At 41.7% G+C, this 21,514-nt stretch overlaps 2 protein-coding genes across 2 annotated transcripts; one reads left to right on the top strand and one right to left on the bottom strand.

Moving 5' to 3' along the window:
* The first annotated feature begins 12,054 nt into the window (after nucleotides 1-12,054).
* si:ch211-176l24.4 (uncharacterized) lies at nucleotides 12,055-13,957 on the top strand. Its single transcript, XM_035789886.2, has 3 exons — nucleotides 12,055-12,120; nucleotides 12,482-12,566; nucleotides 12,779-13,957. The coding sequence occupies exon 3, from the start codon at nucleotides 12,779-12,781 to the stop codon at nucleotides 13,955-13,957; it is 1,179 nt and encodes a 392-aa protein (XP_035645779.1). The 5' UTR covers nucleotides 12,055-12,120; nucleotides 12,482-12,566.
* Nucleotides 13,958-14,003: 46 nt separating this feature from the next.
* Nucleotides 14,004-15,995, bottom strand: LOC118395871 (phosphatidylinositol N-acetylglucosaminyltransferase subunit Y). Its single transcript, XM_035789888.2, has 2 exons — nucleotides 14,971-15,995; nucleotides 14,004-14,803 (listed from the first exon to the last, which is right to left on the bottom strand). Exon 2 carries the CDS (start codon nucleotides 14,580-14,582, stop codon nucleotides 14,370-14,372), a length of 213 nt encoding a protein of 70 aa, XP_035645781.1. The 5' UTR covers nucleotides 14,583-14,803; nucleotides 14,971-15,995; the 3' UTR covers nucleotides 14,004-14,369.
* Between the last annotated feature and the right edge of the window lie 5,519 nt (nucleotides 15,996-21,514).

Below are 21,514 nucleotides of genomic sequence, written 5' to 3'. Positions count from 1 at the left end.
ATCGACTACTTGGATCAGCCTTTCAGTGAATGTTTACATTACTGACATATCGCAACTTTGGGGTGGAAGCCTTTTATAGAGTACCTTTTTATATTACATTTGTTTGGTAGGCTTTGTCAAATTGTGTATAGTAATAGTGTATAAAGTATATATTTATATTGTAAATATATTGTATATTTATTGTAGGCCTAAATGATTTTCCCAGTCCTTTTGAGTCTAAATAGATGGATGATTTGGGGGAATTTCGTGTTTTTTTTCTATCAAGATTCAAATGAGAAATTAGCAATAGGCCTTTAGACACATTTATGACCACAGCTTAGGCTTTAGGGTATTATCAAGTTTCCCTGGGATACCAACAACCATCCACTCACAATGACGTCACAGTAACGTCCAGTGGGCTCAACCGTAATAAGTAAAGTGTGCCGGGAAAATACAGACGCACTTGTTTGATCATCCACATAGTGTAGGCCTAATGTTTTGTCAAGTTTCAAATGTGCAGTTGCTGTCTGTAAGCAGGAAAAATAATTGTGGAACATCGGGTAATTCATGACTAACTCAGAGATGTAGTTGCACTGTTATGGATTCAAATATTGCTCAGATGAAAAAATAAACCATAATGCCTAATACATTGATTAGCCTAATGTTATATATTAATTCCCTATCTTGTAATGCAAGTTCACTCAAATTTAGGCTCACACACCTCATTGATTCAAAAGCATTGCCTTGTATGTCACATTTTCTGTAAGCCATGATAAAATAATAGGGTACTAGAAATGCATAAAAGTGATCGAAAAATAACCTTCAAAGGCTAGTCTATCATATGAATTACAAACCCACAGAAACCTTTTAAGAAGAACCCCCACACCCACCCTCTCTACCCCATAATTGATGTGCACTGTCAACTCCCTAACTAGTATCAACTATAGGCCCCCTCCTTCCAGATATATGGACATAAGAAACCCCATTGGTCTTCATCTATCCAACTGATGTGCCACACATCAGCTCTATTGACACATGCTATGCCATATAATAGCTATAAGTCATTATAGCCAAAAGTCAAATCTCTTTCTTCCTGATGCCCCCGAGTGGAGATCTCCTGCTGTGGCCACAGGTGTGTAGGATGACCCATGGGAAGTGAGCTACCCTGTCCTACTTTTATGGGTGCAGGGCGTGCAATGACACATTAGGTAACTGTGCGGGAATCTTTCTAAATGTGGAAGAGGAATGGCTATGTCATGACACAGAGAATACATCCCAGAGAGGAACCAAACAGGTCCGACCTATAGATCTTCCCTCGTGGACTGGTTAGGGTTTCTGTCAGGGCAGCAGGCATGCATGCCTCCAAAAAGAACATGACGACAGAGAATAGGCAGTCCATGATGTTATGTGAGGACATAGGCAACTTTCAGGTGCTTCTGGGCAAAGAACATAAGATTTCCTATTCACTATGGTGGAGAAACAAAGCAACTTTGGGTATTGGAAAGTTCTGGAATATGTTTTTTTGTGCATAGTTGCACATGTTTCAAGCAATTTCAAAGCACTTTTCTATGAAGAAAATGTAAATCATTGTATTAGCTTGGCATATCCATTTTAGTGAGTGACTTATTGTTTGGATGAAGTAACTATCACCAAATCAATGTCCTGAACTGCTTATATTGATAATGATGCTCCGAGACTGAAACTGAATTTGCACATTGCACCTGTTTTTGATTTACTATCATCCTGTAAAACAAACTTCACAGGTGGTGGGCAATTAAAGTTGTTTACATACCAGTTTAACAGGATTTATGGCCAAGCTGACCTGCATGTTAAAGATGTTTGCCCTTTTACTGGTTTCGTGTGATACTATTATGGACCACAGTGGGCATGTCCTGTTTAGATGACACCCACCAAACATAATGACATTTGAACTTAGCATGAGATCCTAAACCATGTAGTTCTCATTACCTCATGCTGGCTCAATGTAAGCCATGTCACCGGTGGTAGTCCAATGTGACAGTATTGGGGTGGATGGGAATTCTCGCTGGATTAAAGAGAAGGTATTGCTAACGACATCTACCCTTACAACAATGACAATCAGGTGCGCAAAAATCTAGCAGACCCTTACTAATAATTATAGACCCGTACTATAATAATTCAGTCAATACAGTGAATAATAACAATAAGTAGCATAACTGTACTATTCTTGGGTTTCTTTTTGGTTTTATAGACTATAAAAAAAAGCTGGAGCAAGACTTAATGCATAACATAGCATAAATACTCCTCATAATTCAGCAAAATAGTACATTATGGATTAGTTTAAAATGCACTACATTATTTAGATAGTTTAGATTTTAAAGGATCTATAGTTGTATGTTTTGAAATTTCTCCATCATATGAGTCCAACCCAATCATACAGTACTTAACCGTATGTATTGACATCCTAACTAATGACAAAAGTCAGATTAATTTGGGATTGCAATACCTACAGTACCAGTCAAAAGTTTGGACACACCTCCTCATTCAAGGGTTTTTCTTTATTGTTACTATTTCTGCATTGTAGAATACCACAGTATTCTGCAGTGATACGCCATTCCATCTGGTTTGCACTTAGTGGGACTATCATTTGTTTTCAACAGGACAATAACCCAACACACATCCAGGCTGTGTAAGGGCTATTTACCATGAAGGAGAGTGATGGAGTGCTGCATCAGATGACCTGGCCTCTACAATCACCCAACCTCAACCCAATTGAGATTGTTTGGGATGAGTTGGACTGCAGAGTGAAGGACAAGCAGCCAACAAGTGCTCAGCATATGTGTGAACTCCTTCAAGACGGTTGGAAAAGCATTCCAGGTGAAGCTGGTTGATTAAATGCCAAGAGTGTGCAAAGCTGTCATCAAGGCTAATATATTTGGATTTGTTTAACACTTTTTTGGTTACTACATGACTCCATATGTATTATTTCATAGTTTTGATGTCTTCACTATTATTCTAGAATGTAGAAAATAGTTAAAAAAAAATTAAAATAAAAACTTGAATGAATAGGTGTGTCCAAACTTTTGACTGGTACTGTAAATCAAATAGGGGTTTATGAATCACAATGGATCACACAATAACATGTATTGCCACATATCGGGGGATGTTCCTATGTGTGACTAGGTGGTAGAAAGTCACAGTGTAGGTTAGAGTATTGTCAGTGTTCTAATATCTTCTGGTTCTTTTTTAAAACAAAAATGTGGAGCAAACTCAAGAACCTTAAATGTCTGTAGAATTTTGTTGTATTATAATATAAACTGTATTTTAAATATATGGTTTAATAAAACATCATTAGATTTATGATTATAAACAAAATAAGTGTAATGTAAGTACGTGTTATTGCACCTGATTTTCTCTCTAACTCCGTCACAGGCACACCAAGTTGTCACCAGAAAGAGGAAATTCCTGAAAAACAACCAAAAGCAGTTACTCCCTAGTAACTATAGGAGAATGTATACATGGAAAGAATTTGTATGACTCAAAAAGCAAAATGTTAATTCATGTCTTGTATGTTTATTAGTATAACCTACCTTCAAGATTTGCAGTGCAAGGCAAAAGTATAACAAGTAGAACCTTTCGACGTAAGCACAGTCACTTATACAGTGCCTTGCGAAAGTATTCGGCCCCCTTGAACTTTGCGACCTTTTGCCACATTTCAGGCTTCAAATATAAAAATAAAAAACTGTCTTTTTTTTGTGAAGAATCAACAACAAGTGGGACACAATCATGAAGTGGAACAACATTTATTGGACATTTCAAACTTTTTTAACAAATCAAAAACTGAAAAATTGGGCGTGCAAAATTATTCAGACCCTTTACTTTCAGTGCAGCAAACACTTTCCAGAAGATCAGTGAGGATCTCTGAATGATCCAATGTTGACCTAAATGACTAATGATGATAAATACAATCCACCTGTGTGTAATCAAGTCTCTGTATAAATGCACCTGCACTGTGATAGTCTCAGAGGTCCGTTAAAAGCGCAGAGAGCATCATGAAGAACAAGGAACACACCAGGCAGGTCCGAGATACTGTTGTGAAGAAGTTTAATGCCGGATTTGGATACAAAAAGATTTCCCAAGCTTTAAACATCCCAAGGAGCACTGTGCAAGCGATAATATTGAAATGGAAGGAGTATCAGACCACTGCAAATCTACCAAGACCTGGCCGTCCCTCTAAACTTTCAGCTCATACAAGGAGAAGACTGATCAGAGATGCAGCCAAGAGGCCCATGATCACTCCGGATGAGCTGCAGAGATCTACAGCTGAGGTGGGAGACTCTGTCCATAGGACAACAATCAGTCGTATATTGCACAAATCTGGCCTTTATGGAAGAGTGGCAAGAAGAAAGACATTTCTTAAAGATATCCATAAAAAGTGTTGTTTAAAGTTTGCCACAAGCCACCTGGGAGACACACCAAACATGTGGAAGAAGGTGCTCTGGTCAGATGAAACCAAAATTGAACTTTTTGGCAACAATGCAAAACGTTATGTTTGGCGTAAAAGCAACACAGCTCATCCCGCTGAACACACCATCCCCACTGTCAAACATGGTGGTGGCAGCATCATGGTTTGGGCCTGCTTTTCTTCAGCAGGGACAGGGAAGATGGTTCAAATTGATGGGAAGATGGATGGAGCCAAATACAGGACCATTCTGGAAGAAAACCTGATGGAGTCTGCAAAAGACCTGAGACTGGGACGGAGATTTGTCTTCCAACAAGACAATGATCCAAAACCATAAAGCAAAATCTACAATGGAATGGTTCGAAAATAAACATATCCAGGTGTTAGAATGGCCAAGTCAAAGTCCAGACCTGAATCCAATCGAGAATCTGTGGAAAGAACTGAAAACTGCTGTTCACAAATGCTCTCCATCCAACCTCACTGAGCTCGAGCTGTTTTGCAAGGAGGAATGGGAAAAAATGTCAGTCTCTCGATGTGCAAAACTGATAGAGACATACCCCAAGCGACTTACAGCTGTAATCGCAGGTGGCGCTACAAAGTATTAACTTAAGGGGGCTGATTAATTTTGCACGCCCAATTTTTCAGTTTTTGATTTGTTAAAAAAGTTTGAAATATCCAATAAATGTCGTTCCACTTCATGATTGTGTCCCACTTGTTGTTGATTCTTCACAAAAAAATACAGTTTTATATCTTTATGTTTGAAGCCTGAAATGTGGCAAAAGGTCGCAAAGTTCAAGGGGGCCAAATACTTTCGCAAGGCACTGTATCTGACACTACAGACACCAAATTAATTTTGCTCTACTTAAGGCTGCACTTTTTCCCCCCAGAAGTGTCCCATTTACTTTCTAATCCTCCTGGAGCAAAGCACCATGATGGGCTGGACTCTAACTCATGGCAAGCCAGCTTTGACTTTGGTTGATGGTCTGCATTTCCTCACCATCTCGGATCCAGTGCTTTCTAGTCGGCACACACTTTGAATCATGTAAAACAGCCCCATGGGTATTTTGTTGTGTACAGAAGCATGTCGATTACCTTACAGATTGGAATATGCTTGAGGTATCTCATCTTCATGGCATTAGCTTCTGGTGGGGGGAAAGGTGTCATATCACACACAGACATGTGAATGATGGCTTATGATGTACATCTGGATTTTCACTGTAAGGAGAATTCTCAGGCACGTGTTCTCTCATCAAAGCTCTTTTGACCAGACGTTTTCCACCAGCTATGTTGATGCAACTTGATTACAATAATAAAGCAAGATGAGATAACAAGTGTCCAAGTTATTTCAGAGCCACCAAACTAATCTTGTATGCCTGACTCATCGACACTGTGTCGATTGGAAGTGACCAATAAACCAATCATACTAGAAAGAAAAACGTTAATATCCAAGACCTTATCTGCAAAAGCCATCCAAAATGAAAACAGCAGCATGCTGTGTAGATATCTGAATAACGGCAGAGACTTGCTGTTTCAGTAGGATTCACGTGTGACTGAGAAGGAAAAATGTTATTCTAAGCATAACATTAGATATTGAACATTTCCACTTCCTTTGACTCAGACTGGGATTTTGGTTCAACAACTGAGTGGAAGCCAGAATTTGCTCATTTAGAACGTCAGTGTATAACCCTGAAGAAATCGTCTGGGCTGATCCGCACATCTAGGAGGGAATGATGGCATTATGGTATGATATACACTATTGTATACTGGAACTATCGAGAATGTCTCAGCCTCTGATACCATTTATCAATGGCTTCATCCCGATTAATCACAACTGTGAAGCTGTTCGCCACCATCTTTATTCTCACATGTCTAAATGATTGATACTTGTACGACAACAGAAGTGTGTGCCTTTTGAAAGGCTATCCCAGGGAAGCATGTGCGGTTCATGGTTCCGTTGGCATCCAGTCATCGGCTGAGGGCTTCCATGTAAAATGTTACAAAGAGATAAGGTAGTGGCCGCATCATTACAAGCACCTCCTCAGCAGTCAGTACCTTCACACCTGTTATAAACTCCAAAAAGTTCACGATGGGCTTCCTTTGTACCCACAGGCTTACCATGTCAACACAACAGTCTCCCCAGATGTGTTCGCAGAATAAGCCAAGGCAGTCTAGATAAAAACTAAAAACATGAGCACATGAATCGCATAATAGAAAGTTACTATTTTATTTTAATTCATTAGACTCAATGAATGATCTCAAACATTTCTTGTGTGTTTCATCAAGCTTGTCTTTCCACAGTGTGAGCCTGTTGCAGTGCGGGTTCGATTTATTTTTACCCAGAGACACATGAAGCATCAGGAAGGCTTACTGTATACCATGGATAATTATGTATGTAATACCTTAGTGATCATCAGAAAGTCGACTGACCCATAGACCCAGACAGCGTGGGCGGATGGAACAACTGAAATGATGGAAGGCATCTGACAATAATGCACCCCTGACCTTCCCTGTAATTCAGGGATCTAGGTAAAGCTGTAGCTTCCGCTGCATATTTCAATGCCACCTCGGAAATGGCTCATGACCACCACAATAAATTGACTGGTTACTACTACAAGTAAAACAAACAGTATACTCACATTATCATGTGCTATAGCATTAACAAGCAGATTAACAAGCAGATGAACACTTTATTTTAATAGAAGGTGCTCGCTTGTTTGGAGTCACCTATGTATTCAATTATGTCTTTCCATATCCGCAACCTTTGCTGAGGTAGCGAAAGGTCTGTAGCTATGTGCTGTGTATTTTAACACTTAAGGGGTGATGTTTGCTTCCAAAAATAAGCAAAGCCCATGGTTTTGACACATTCTTCAGTATACCTCCACAGATAAAGTGAATCCCTTGGGTGTGTAGAACATTTACAGGCAGAAGTAATGTAGCGCTTGGCAAATGGAGCATCAAGAGTGGAAAACAGATGAGAGTCTCGATCTGGAAGTCATCCATTCATTAGTCATCCAATCATATGTGCAGTGTCTAAATACTGCAAGTTCAATACATCCGGTTCACCAGCCACTGTAAATGTGAATAACAAAGTTGTAATGGCCTCAATGTCAGAAAATGAATGCTGTTGACTAAAATAATACATGTCATTTAGCAGACACTTTTATCCAAACAGTACCTCATAGTGTCAGCCACCCACGCTAGCGTAAAACTGGAGCCTTCGCTGTCTATTACCTAATCTACACACTCCAATAAACACTTCAACGACTACATTAGTTTCAGATATAAATACTTTCCTTCCATGTTATATTATGGGGATGTTCCTACGTGTGACCATTGTGACCGGCTGGTAGAAAGTCACAGCGTAGGCTAAAGTATTTTCAGTGTTCTAATTTGGTATACCATATAGGTGGCTAGTGTCCTATCACAGAAATGGGAAAGCAGGATATTAGGCAAAAGTTTAAGAATTTCTGCTCCACTGAACTTGCAAAAGATCTCTTGGATATTCTTTTAAACAAAAATGTGGCGCAAACTCAAGAACCTTAAATGTCTGCTGAACTTTGTATTGTAATAGAACATGTATTTTAAATGTATGGTTTAATAAAACAATAGATTTATGATGCTAAACAAAATATTGTAATTCAAATATATGTTACACACACACACACACCAAGTTGTCACCGGAAAGGGGGCATTGCTGAAAAAAAAACGAAAGCAGTAATCAATGACTAAGCTTTGCAGTTGTACACTAGGCTATTACTGTATCAACCTTATTGTACAAAGGGCACAGTCTATTTTCACAGACAACATTCTCAGTCAGCCCTGATCATGGCTATAGTTGACTGACATCATCAAGGCAGATGATAGTTGAGAGAAACTTTTTCCCACAATAAAAAGAGAAAGGAGTCCCCCCATTATTATGAGCACCGCTTTCCCCTTAGCCTGTGAAAACAGTAAGCACAGTAGGACCTGAAGGTCGCTGATGCTATGCTATGAGACGTGATGGGAGCTAGACTGCAAAAACTGGTTGAATCAATGTTGTTTCCACATCATTTCAACAACAATAAATCAATGTGATGATGTTGAATCAACGTGGGGAAATGAATGGATTTTTTAAAACATAAATCCAATGACAAAATTGCGCCGGAGGAGATGGCCGCCGTTTTACGGTCTCCTAACCAATTGTGCTATTATGTGGGGGTTTTTCTTGATATTTGAAAATGATTTTGTATATAATGTTTCTGCAACCGTATCTTACGGAAGAAAAGAGCTTCTGGATATCAGGACAGCGATCACTCACCTCGGATTAGATGAAGAGCTTCTGGATATCAGGACAGCGATCACTCACCTCGGATTAGACAAAGATTTCTTCAACAACAACAGCAGCAGCAAGCAGGACTCACACGATATTCTCCAACACCCCACAGGGCAGACATTCCAATTATTCGCAAAAGGAAGCGATGCTGAGGACGAAGAGCCGGATGCCTCCTCCGGACCCGCAGAAGACAACAAGGAAAGCTGCCGTTACCGTCAATATTACTCGCCAATGTTTAATCATTGGACAATAAACTAGACGAGGTAAGATCACGAATATCCTACTAACGGGACATCAAAAACTGTAATATCCTATGCTTCACGGAACCGTGGCTGAATGACGACATGCACCGACCGGCGGGATAGAACAGCACACTCCGGTAAGACATGGGGGGGGCATATTTGTAATCAACAGCTGATGCACGAAATCTAAGGAAGTCTCTAGATTTTGCTCGCCTGAAGTTGAGTATATTGTGATAAACTGCAGGCCACACTACTTGCCTAGAGAGTTCTCAGCTATAATTGTTGTGGCTGTTTATTTACCACCACAGACAGATGCTGGCACTAAGACCGCACTCAGTCAGCTGTATAAGGAAATAAGCAAACAGGAAACCACTCACCCAGAGGCGGCGCTCCTAGTGTCCGGAGACTTTAATGCAGGGAAACTTAAATCAGTTCTACCAAATATTTATCAACATGTTAAATGTGCAACCAGAGGACTTTTTTTTCTAGATCACCTGTACTCAACACACAGAGACGCGTACATGGCAGAGACACGTACAAAACAGAGACGCGTACAAATCCGACCACAACTCTATCCTACTGATTCTTGCTTACAAACAAAAATTAAAGCAGGAAGCACCAGTGACTCAGTCTATGAAAAAATGGTCAGATGAAGCAGATGCTAAACTACAGGACTGCTTTTCTTTCACAGACTGGAGCATGTTCCGGGATTCTTCCTATGACATTGAGGAATACACCACATCAGTCACTGGCTTTATCAATAAGTGCATTGAGGACATCGTCCCCACAGTGACTGTACGTACACACCCCAAGCAGAAGCCATGGATTACAGGCAACATTCGCACTGAGCTAAAGGGTAGAGCTGCCGCTTTCAAGGTGCGGGACTCTGACCCGGAAGCTTACAAAAAATCCTGCTATGTCCTGCGACGAACCATCAAACAGGCAAAGCGTCAATACAGGGCTAAGATTGAATCATACTACACCGACTCCGACGCTCGTCGAATGTGGCAAAGCTTGCAAACTATTACAGACTACAAAGGGAAGCACAGCCGCGAGCTGCCCAGTGACAGACGAGCTAAATCACTCCTATGCTCGCTTTCGAGGCAAGCAACACTGAGGCATGTATGAGAGCATCAGCTGTTCCGGACGACTGTGTGATCACGCTCTCCATAGCCGACGTAAGTAAGACTTTTAAATAGGTCAACATACACAAGGCTGCGGGGCCAGACAGATTACCAGGACGTGTGCTCCGGGCATGTGCTAACCAACTTGCAGGTGTCTTCACTGACATTTTCAACATGTCCCTGATTGAGTCTGTAATACCAACATGCTTCAAGCAGACCATCATAGTCCCTGTGCCCAAGAACACAAAGGCAACCTGCCTAAATGACCTCAGACCCGTAGCACTCACGTCCGTAGCCATGAAGTGCTTTGAAAGGCTGGTAATGCCTCATATCAACACCATTATCCCAGAAACCCTAGACCCACTCCAATTTGCATACCGCCCAAACAGATCCACAGATGATGCAATCTCTATTGCACTCCACATTGCCCTTTCCCACCTGGACAAAAGGAACACCTATGTGACAATGCTGTTCATTGACTCCAGCTCAGCGTTCAACACCATAGAACCCTCAAAGCGCATCACCAAGCTAAGGAGCTTGGGACTAAACACCTCCCTCTTCAACTGGATCCTGGACTTCCTGACAGGCCGCCCCCAGGTGGTGAGGGTAGGTAGCAACACATCTGCCACACTGATCCTCAACACTGGAGCTCCCCAGGGGTGCGAGCTCAATCCCCTCCTGTACTCCCTGTTCACCCACGACTGCATGGCCAGGCACGACTCCAACACCATCATTAAGTTTGCTGACGACACAACAGTGGTAGGCCTGATCACCGACAACGATGAGACAGCCTATAGGGAGGAGGACCGAGACCTGGCTGGGTGGTGCCAGAATAACAACCTATCCCTCAACGTAACCAAGACTAAGGAGATGATTGTGGACTACAGGAAAAGGAGCACCGAGCATGTCCCCATTCTCATCGACGGGGCTGTAGTGGAGCAGGTTGAGAGCTTCAAATTCCTTGGTGTCCACATCAACAACAAACTAGATTGGTCCAAACACACCAAGACAGTCATGAAGAGGGCACGACAAAGCCTATTCCCCCACAGGAAACTAAAAAGATTTGGCATGGGTCCTGAGATCCTAAAAAGGTTCTACAGCTGCAATATTGAGAGCAACCTGACTGGTTGCATCACTGCCTGGTAAGGCAATAGCTCGGCAAAGACTACAGCCACCCCAGTCATAGACTGTTCTCTCTACTACCGCATGGCAAGCGGTACCGGAGTAATCTAGAAGAAAAAAGAAACGCACACCTATTTAGGCGAGGTGCTGGCTAGCGGAGTAGAAAACTTGAAAATAAAAGAGAGCCGCACACTCTAGGAGCTCAGTTGCAAAATAAACTTTGATTTGACATGGTGAAATGTTTTGTTGATTTCACTTTGAATTCAAGTTAGTTGACAAATGTACATCAAATCTACCTTGAAATTACATCTGTGCCCAATGGGTGGTGACTCATAAAGGGCTGAATGGGTGTGTAAAAAGGTTACTTCTGTACTCACCACCCTGAAGAACGCTGTGAAGGAAAACTGGAAAGTCTGTTGATTGCCTATACAGTAAATACTGACCATGTCAATTTTTTGGTGATTTAGGATTTTGATATTGTATTCACTTATTCTGAAATTGGAATTGAGATCTATATTAATATTTGGACAAAGAATATTATCTTTACCTTCATACCATGTCATCCTCTTGCAAGGTCCAATTGAGATTGCTGATGGTAGTCCTAACAGTCCCAAACACATTTATAGACAAACCCCCTTAAAATGAAACAGTTTGACACTTTGCATTAGGCTATATTATTTTTGCATCTTAATATTCTCATTTAGGTTAATTACCTGGTAGACCAACATTATTTGTAGATGCAGGTGAGTGATGGCAAGATTCGCATACAGTAGGTGTGTCACGAGATCAGCCTTGTCAAATGAAAGGGCATGCGCGCTAGAAAGATGCGCTCTCTCTGAAGTTGAAGTGGTGGGTGGCGGGAGTCTGTCAAGTGTCAGGGCCGGAGAATGACTTGAGAAGGTAATTCATTGCTATATGATTAATATAGTTTCTGAAAACGTTATTTGGTAACAATTTAGATTTTATTTGTTTATTTCAGTGTTCCACATCTGACATAATTCCAGACTATTTGGTGTATGCTAACTTTTTTTTGCGGTTGGTATGCTAACGACCAAGGCCTGTAGTTAGCTCAATTTAATGTCGTTGTCATTTATGTGTCTTACTTTGTATTGGAAGACCACAGCCTGCTTTCAAAATGTTGCCTAGTCAGGCTACTGTAACACGTTCCATCATTAATACAAGATGTTACATGTCGAGATTATTTATGTGCAATGTATCAAGATGTACCGTATGAGGAGGCTCTTCTATGTGTTTAATGCAGGTGTTGGGTTACATGGTTAAGAGAGGATACAAGTAACGTTAACAGTTCCCAACATTGGAGGAACAGAAGGCGTCTTGAATAACTGGTAAGACATTACAGTATTGCTATAGGTCAGAGAGAATTCTAATTTGATTAAACAGCTTTAAAGCATATTTTAAAAATCCATTGTGAGGGGCAGCCCCTAGACTGCATACATGTAAATAAGGCCTATGTAATGTAAATTATTTATATTTTGATGTCAAGAGACCCGATTATGAATAATTATATATCATTATTTCCACAAATTCCCTTTTCTAGATGGAGATGGCTGAAAGAGCAGAGACAGAGTACACAGAATCAGACACATTTTGTGATTCACCCAGGAGAGGAAAAATCAAAAAATCAAAGAAAGACAAATGTCTAAAAAAGAACAAAACCCACAGGACAGAGTTGAAAGACACTGGTATTGAAGACAAAAAGAAAACCAAAAAGGCCAAAGGTAATAGGAAGAAGAAAAAGAAAGGAAAAGTAGCCCTGGGATTACAAGATAGCTATTTTCTTTTTGAGGGAAACAGTGCACCAAACTCTCCAATAAAGCCAATTAAGTCTAGGGGGAAGTCCACTGTAAAATTCGCTGTAAAACATTACATTAAGAAACAGGAACCTGTGCCAGTGGTTAGTGACTTAGTGAAGGTACGCAAGAAGAAGGCCCAGAGAAAAAAGAAAGTTGCATTTGATTTAATCCCTGATTACATACAAGCAAAACAGCCAGAAGTAGTTAAGTGTTGCACCTCAACAACCAAAGATACTTTCCCCTGGGAAAGCCCCAAGAGTGACAATGAAAGCAACTTTTCTGGGACTTATCAGTGGGGAGAGGGGCAAGAACAGGGAACAGAGTATGGAAAGGGACAAACCAACTCTCAAAGTACTGCTGAAGATGCTAACAGTGAGGACCTGTTCATAACTCAGAAGAAATTCAGAGTACTAACATCTTCAGATCACTCCAGCAGTGGAGGCACTGGTGAAACCAACACCACAAAATTGGCCAGGCATACCAAGTCACTCATAGAGCCAAAAGAGGAGCCACTGCTCTGGAAGTCAACATCTGAGACAGCCACTCAAACAGAGAACTTCTTTACCTCAGAGATCTCCACATTCCTCAGGTTTCACCAGTCGTGTGGAGCTGCCGAGTGCTCAGAGCAACCTACTGACCTGTCTCTCCCTAACAGGACGAGGGCAGAGATGGGCATACATCCCCCATCTCAAAGAAAAGCCAATGAAGAGGAAACCAGCCCCCCACTTGGCCAGAAGTCAGAAACAACGTCAAGTGAGGAGAATGACCCATTCTGGCGGTGCAAGAGTCAAGTTAAGGCAGTTCAGATGAGACTGAATGAATCTTTCTTCTTTAAGATGAAGGGCGAGGGACAGTCCCCAAGACCACAATCTCCCTTGATGAAACTTACACAGGCCTGTGGTAGGAAGAAAACAAAAAAGTAACAAGTGAAGTTTAAACCCAAACTTCCCCTCAAGAACTAAAAAAAAGTCAAAAACAATACAATTTTATTAGTGATAGTCATTCACAAGGATACATTTGCTTTGTGGCGTTCTTTGTCCTAGGTTTCCAAAATAGGTTAATTTTATAGTTTTATATGTTTTCTAAGTTTAATTAAAAACACATTCAATAAAAACATGTATTAATGCACATTTTATGGAAGAAATTGTATGTCACTCATCAAATGAAGTTTCTTAATTTGTAATTTTCTTCTTACAGTCATTTAGTGGATCATTAGCTGTGGTAGCAATAGCAGCTTCATGTGCAATGCCATCACCACAGTACACATCACTAATTGATAACCTTTATTATTAGTGACATTCAACTGAAACACTATTCATGTAAAGCAAGCGTACACTAATTGTGTCTGAATAGCTTGATTCCAATCCACTTCCATAGATGAAAAAACACATAGACTGGGATGGTGACTGGTAACAGAAGACTGTAGAAACACACACTGCTAGTGCTTGTACATCCCTGAGGGAAATTATCATCCACAGTTGCAGAATAGAAAAGTCCAAATAGGGAGACTATAGGAACCAGTACTGTGAGGGTAGAGAGAGATAACATATTGACTTCTAGCTAACAACTAATATAAACACTGTTCAGGGTCAAGATCTTCTTGAGTCTTCACTGTTTGTGTTTTATGCCTGCTGTGCTGGTTTCACTGGTGTTTCAGGTTCTTTTTTAATCAATCTTGCATATTGGGAATCATGTTGGGAATCCCATTAAATATCGGGTATGCGATGCCAAGCTCCTCGTTGATGAGTTCATTGGTATTTACCTCGTACCTGCGTGATAAGACGAGAGTACAACAATTAGGCTAACTGTTAGCTGATGCTACATATACAGCTGAGACAAAAAGTGGTGTTTCTGTCTCAGCTATGCCATAGCAAAACAAGATCGTCGTTGGATTAGGTAAACTAGTATAAATCTGGTAATGTATAACATGACTCACCTCAATTGGATAGTGGACAAACAACAAATTCGAGCAAGGATGTGTCGAAGTTCTTCACGACTGTCAAATGCCTTACAGAAACAGGCAGAGGTCCTACGCCCCGTAAAACAATCACATATTTGACAAACCTTTGAATACTCCCGAGTTTCATTGACTCATCTTAAAGAATTCTGAAACATGACCGAAGTAGCCAGCAGATGTGCCTTTTAGAGTGTTGTTGTTTCTGCAATGAACAACAGCTCAAGCTAAACTGGAAGAACACGAAATTGTACTAGTGCATCACAAATGTAGTCCCCAGTATCTGATTAACTAGTTCCGTGCTCTAGAAATTCAACTGCACATTTCAGATTTTCAACAGCAAATAGTGAAAATATTAAAAATCACTTAAAAAATCAGAGCCGGTGTTAAATTGTCAGCTATATGAATATTACATACGACTGATACAGGCTAATATAAAAAATCAGTGTGCAGATTTGACAAGTATTATACATGCCTGACCACAAGATGGTAGCACAAACTCACAGGTATTTTACTCAAAAATAATGGCCGTGTTCAAGAGGATCAAAACCTTAATGTGGTCATTGGTAAATCGCCTGCACGATAGGCGGCAATGTCGAAAGTCTGTGGTTATTTACATCAGCGCTGCCATGTCCCCAGTTTTCCGAAAATTAGTCTACTTTGAAAACGATGTCGGGGGTGAAAATGTATTGTAACGACCCTGGGTTTATACGCGCGGACATCGATGTCGCATGAGCATGTTTTAGCCGCACAGTCGATAGCGCGCTGGACTTCGGACAAGAAGTTCGAGGCCTGTTCCCTGCTGTTTTATTACAGTGTTATTTGTCGCGGATAACGGGTTTTTGTCCTACTTTTAAATTGCACCGCGGCCGCGTGAGTAGTGGGGAGGGAGTGGGAGTACTGAGCGCGCGTGTGTGTGTTGACAGCTGAGTGATAGAGAGCAGGGCAGCGGTGCTGTCCTCTCACTCACTAAGATCCCTGCTGCCTGCAGCGCTCTCTCAACACACACACCTCCAGCCCTCCCCACCACTTGCTCGTTCACTCAGTAACAGCCTGCCCCACTGCCTGATAGTCAGCAGCAGCAGGTAACGGTGAAAATAATCGATTTTTTTTTCTCAGAGAAATGTCATGGCGGCTTGGTCGAATTTAGAAGCTGCCCAAAAACCCGCAATCCGCGACCAATACATATTCAACCACGACATCGTTTTCAAAGTAGCCATTTTTTTCCCGGACAACTGGGGGCATGGCAATTGATGTGAGATCAACAAACTAACAGCACGAGATGGCTACATACTTCTCTCCCTAAAGTGCCAACTCCTCTTGTTGCTATTTTTTAAGCCTTGTGGCCGGGTTTTGAGTGGTCATTGTGCTAGATTTTCTTTTCAGACAACCCTGATTTACATTTTAGTCATTAGCAGACGCTCTTATCCAGAGTGACTTACAGTTAGTGCATTTATCACATGATATATCCTTACACATGATATGGAAATTAGTCGAGTAGAGATGATGTTTTATGCATATAAAGTCATTACAGCCTTTATTGTTCAAATGCATCTTTAATGAAAGTCACATAGGCCTACAGAAAAGGTAAAGGCCAAATATTACATTGAGATGGTTGAAAAAAATTGCAAGAAGAAAGTAATGTATTATGATCGAGTTGCGGATATTGCTCTGAGAGTTTTTAGTGAAGGCATCCAAGTGTTTTAGGTTCTGTGAGCGCACTGCTAACATAATATAATGTCTTCAGGCTCCAAACTGCAGCAGTGTAATTAGATTGAAGCCTGTGAGTATCCAGTTCACCGTTACCATCATTACAGACCCTGAGGACAAGCTTCTGCTTCAAGCAGGAACACATAACTTGATGAGGCTGAGGCTCCTCTCTGATTACATTCCATAAAGAAATATCAAACTTTGCTACCCAGTGAAATCTGATAACCTATTTCTGATTCATACCATAGACTACAGTTCACTGTGTGCAGATACTGAAGAAAATAATCCATATCTCAGAATGATTTGATATCTATCACAAACTTCAAGGTAATGTCTCTTTAAAAGCATGTTCACAAAAAAACAACAGATACTGCAATTGTTTTTTCCAATAAAGTTCACTTTGCCTCTCACTTCTATCTTTCTAACTGACATTCTTTCATCCATGCATGTTTCTCCTGCCCAGGCTTTGCTGATGCCTGTGTAACGCATGTGAAACGGCTAGCTTAGTTAGCGGTGCGCGCTAAATAGCGTTTCAATCGGTGACGTCACTTGCTCTGACCTTGAAGTAGTAGTTCCCTTTGCTCTGCAAGGGCCAAGGCTTTTGTGGAGCGATGGGTAACGATGCTTCGTGGGTGTCAGTTGTTGATGTGTGCAGAGGGTCCATGGTTCGCGCCCAGGTATGGGTGAGGGGACGGTCTAAAGTTATACTGTTACACCTGCCAGCTCTTACAATGCCTGGATAGGTGTTTTACGTATCAGCTAACCACATCATATACTATAGCAATCTGCCAATGACATGATGTGACATGCAACCATAGGTTGATGGATGGAACATCTGGGTAGAGAAACACAACCACTGTCTCTTCATGTGACCCTTAAAGTTCATATGTGACATGATTCATTCAGCTGTACTGAGAAGTACATGCCTCAAAGGGTAGAGGAGGAAATTATAAATATACAGTACCAGTCAAAAGTTTGGACACACCCAGCTTCATGAGGAATGCTTTTCCAACAGTCTTGACAGAGTTCCCACATATGCTGAGCACTTGTTGGCTGCATCTCAATTTGGTGATTGTTGGGTGATTGTAGATGCCAGGTCATCAGATGCAGCACTCCATCACTCTCCTTCTTGGTCAAATAGCCCTTACACAGCCTGGAGCCTTTCTATTAACAGGTGTGTCTTGTTAAAAGTCCATTTGTGAAATTCGAGCAAGGGTTGCCTTCCAGAGAGACATCAGAGATTGTAACATTCTCTGTTTCACGGAAACATGGTTCTCTTGGGATATGTTGTCGTAATCGGTTCAGCCACCGGGCTTCTCCACGCATCTCACCGACAGAGCTAAACACTTTTCTGGGAAGAGGAAGGGTGGAGATGTATGCTTCATGATTATCGACTCATGGTGAATTCATAACAACATACAGGAACTCAAGTCCTTCTGCTCACTCGACCTAAAATTCCATATAATCAAATGCTGGCCATTTTGCCTACCAAGATCATTCTCGTCAGTTACATTCACAGCTGTGTACATTTCCCCTCAAGTAGACTCCAAGACGGACATCAAGGAACTTCACTGGACTATATGCAAAGTGGAAACCTTATATCCTGAGGCTGCATTTATTGTAGCTGGGGATTTTAACAAAGCAAATTTCCTACCGTGTAATAGACAGAAACTCAAACAGGATGTACCAGTGACGAGAACCATTCAACGCTGGTCCGACCAATCGGAAGCCATGCTTCAAGATTGTTTTGATCACGCAGACTGGAATATGTTCTGGTCAGCCTCAGAGAACAACATCGACCAATACGCTGACTCGATGAGTGCGTTCATAATGAAGTGCATTAGAGATATTGTACCCACTGTGACTATTAAAACCTATCCTAACCAGAAACTGTGGATGGATGACGGCATTCGCGCCAAACTGAAAGCGCGATCCACTGCATTTAGCCATGGAAAGAGGTCTGGGAATATGACTGAATATAAACAGTGTAGTTATTCCCTCCGCAAGGCAATCAAACAAACGAAATGCCAGTACAGGGACAAGGTGGAGTCGCAATTCAACGGCTCAGACACGAGACGTATGTGACAGGGTCTACAGGAAATCACAGACTACAAAAAGACAACCAGCCACGTCATGGACACCGACATAACACTTCCAGACAAACTAAACACCTTCTTTGCCCGCTTTGAGGATATTAGAGTGGCACAGTCACAGCCCGCTAACAAGGACTGTGCCCCCGTCCTCTCTTTCTCCATGGCTGACCAGAGTAAAACATTGAAACTTGTTAACCCTCACAAGGCTGCTGGCCCAGACGGCATCCCTAGCCGCATCCTCAGAGCATGCGCAGACCAGCTGGCTGCTGTGTTTATGGACATATTCAATTGCTCCCTATCCCAGTCTGTTGTGCCCACATGCTTCAAGATGGCTACCATTGATCCTGTACCGAAGAAGGCAAAGATATCTGAACTAAATGACTTCCGTCCCGTAACACTCACTTCTGTCATCATGAAGTGCTTTGAGAGACTAGTCAAGGATCATATCACCTCCACCTTACCAGCCAGCCTCGACACACTTCAATTTGCATACCACTCCAACAGGTCCACAGACGACGCAATCGTCATCATACTGCACACTGCCCTATCCCATCTGGACAAAAGGAATACCTATGTAAGAATGCTGTTCATTTTCTACAGCTCAGCATTCAACACCATAGTACCCTCCAAGCTCATCATCGAGCTGGAGGCCCTCTGTCTCAACCTTTCCTTGTGCAATTGGGTCCTGGACTTTCTGATGGCACCCCCAGGTGGTGAAGGTAGGAAACAACATCTCCACTTCGCTGACCCTCAACACAGGCGCCCCACAAGGGTGCGTGCTCAGCCCCCTCCTGTAGTCCCTGTTCACCCATGACTGCATGGGCATGCACGCCTCCAACTCAATCATCAAGTTTGCAGACGACACAACAGTAGTGGGCTTGATTACCAACAACAATGAGACAGCCTACAGGGAGGAAGTGAGGGCACTCGGAGTGTGGTGTCAGGAAAACAACCTCTCACTCAACGTCAACAAAAAAAGGAGATGACCGTGGACTTCAGAAAACAGCAGAGGGAGCACCCCCCCCCCCCCAGCCTGATACAGCAACTTCACCACCCTCAACTGCAAGGCTCTCCAGAGGGTGGTGTGGGCTGCACAACGCATCACTGGGGGAAAACTACCTGCCCTTCATGACACCTACAGCACCCGATGTCACAGGAAGGCCAAAAAGATCATCAAGGACATCAACCACCCGAGCCACTGCGGTCGAACTGCCTGTTCACACCGCTACCATCCAGAAGGTAAAGTAAGTACAGGTGCATCAAAGCTGGGACTGAGAGACTGAAAAACAGCTTTTATCTCAAGACCATCAGACTGCTAAACAGCGATCACTAACTCTGCTGCCTACATTGAGACCCAATCACTGACCACGTTAATAAATGGATCACTAGTCACTTTATACAATGCCACTCTAAATAATGCCACTTTAATAATGTTTACATATCTTACATTACTCATTACTCATATCACATGTATATACTGTATTTTATACCATCTATTGTACCTTGCCTATGCCGCTCGGCCATCGCTCATCCATATACTTGTACATATTCTCAATCGCCACTTTAGATTTGTGTGTATTAGGTAGTTGTTGGGGTATTGTTAGATTACTTGTTCGTAAAACAGCCAACAAGTGCTCAGCACATGAGGGAACTCCTTCAAGATTGTTGGAAAACCATTCCTCATGAAGCTGGTTGAGAGAATGCAAAGAGTGTGTGTTACGAATCCCTTTTGGCCCGACGGTCTAGGGGGGATGGTAATGAGACCCGTAACATAACTCATGCAAATTATTATTGTGACAAAGTACAAGTGTGAACGAAATAACCACGACAACAGAAATCTACCGTCAAACTCTAGGTTTATTTATAAACACACGGTAATGGGGGAGCAGGAAAAGGGGCTGAGCTGGACCCAAGGAAAGAAACAATAAGTATACAAAAACACCCTAAGCTAGACTAGCCTACTTTAACAACAGCTAACTAACTAACCAAAAATACAGTGGGTGGTCCGCCCAGTTCTAACTAGTGTATTTAACAAAGTTCACCTACGGGTAGTGTATGCCCATGGGCGACTTGTCTTGGTTTCCCCCTTTTCCCACCAGCAACAAACAAATACCATAACCAAAAATAATACTCACAGGTGACAAAGTGCTATGAAGTGCTTTAAACAAAAGAGAGGTTTAAGACACAAAGCGAGCGTAAAACACAGAGACCTACAGACATGGCATTTACAAAGAGATTGAGCTGAGCTGAGCTGAGCTGATTTAGAACAAACAAATGATGGGGTTTTTAAACCATGGGGAAGGAACTGTGATAGGTCAGGAAATAGGAGGAGGTGTGTCTTCTGATTGATGATTGATTGTTGACTGATTGGGGAGTGATGATTTTCACCTGTGAGGGGAGAAGGAGAGAAAAGAAACACACACAGGATACTCACACACACAGGATAACTGTATCCGTAACAGTGTGCAAAGCTGTCATCAATGCAAAGTGTGGCTATTTGAAGAATCTCAAATATAGAATATGATTTGTTTAATACCTTTTTGGTTACTACATGATTCCATATGTGTTACTTCATAGTTTTGATGTCTTCACTATTATTCTAGAATGTAGAAAATAGTACAAATAAAGAAAAGCCCTTGAATGAGTAGGTGTTCTAAAACTTTTTACCGGTAGTGTTTACCAAATTGTTTTACATAAAAAAACAGAATGAGAATGAGACACTT

The sequence above is a fragment of the Oncorhynchus keta genome, chromosome 17 (genome assembly GCF_023373465.1).
Source record: "Oncorhynchus keta strain PuntledgeMale-10-30-2019 chromosome 17, Oket_V2, whole genome shotgun sequence".
NCBI classification, from domain to species: domain Eukaryota; kingdom Metazoa; phylum Chordata; class Actinopteri; order Salmoniformes; family Salmonidae; genus Oncorhynchus; species Oncorhynchus keta.
This window is presented reverse-complemented; position numbering and strand designations above follow the sequence as displayed.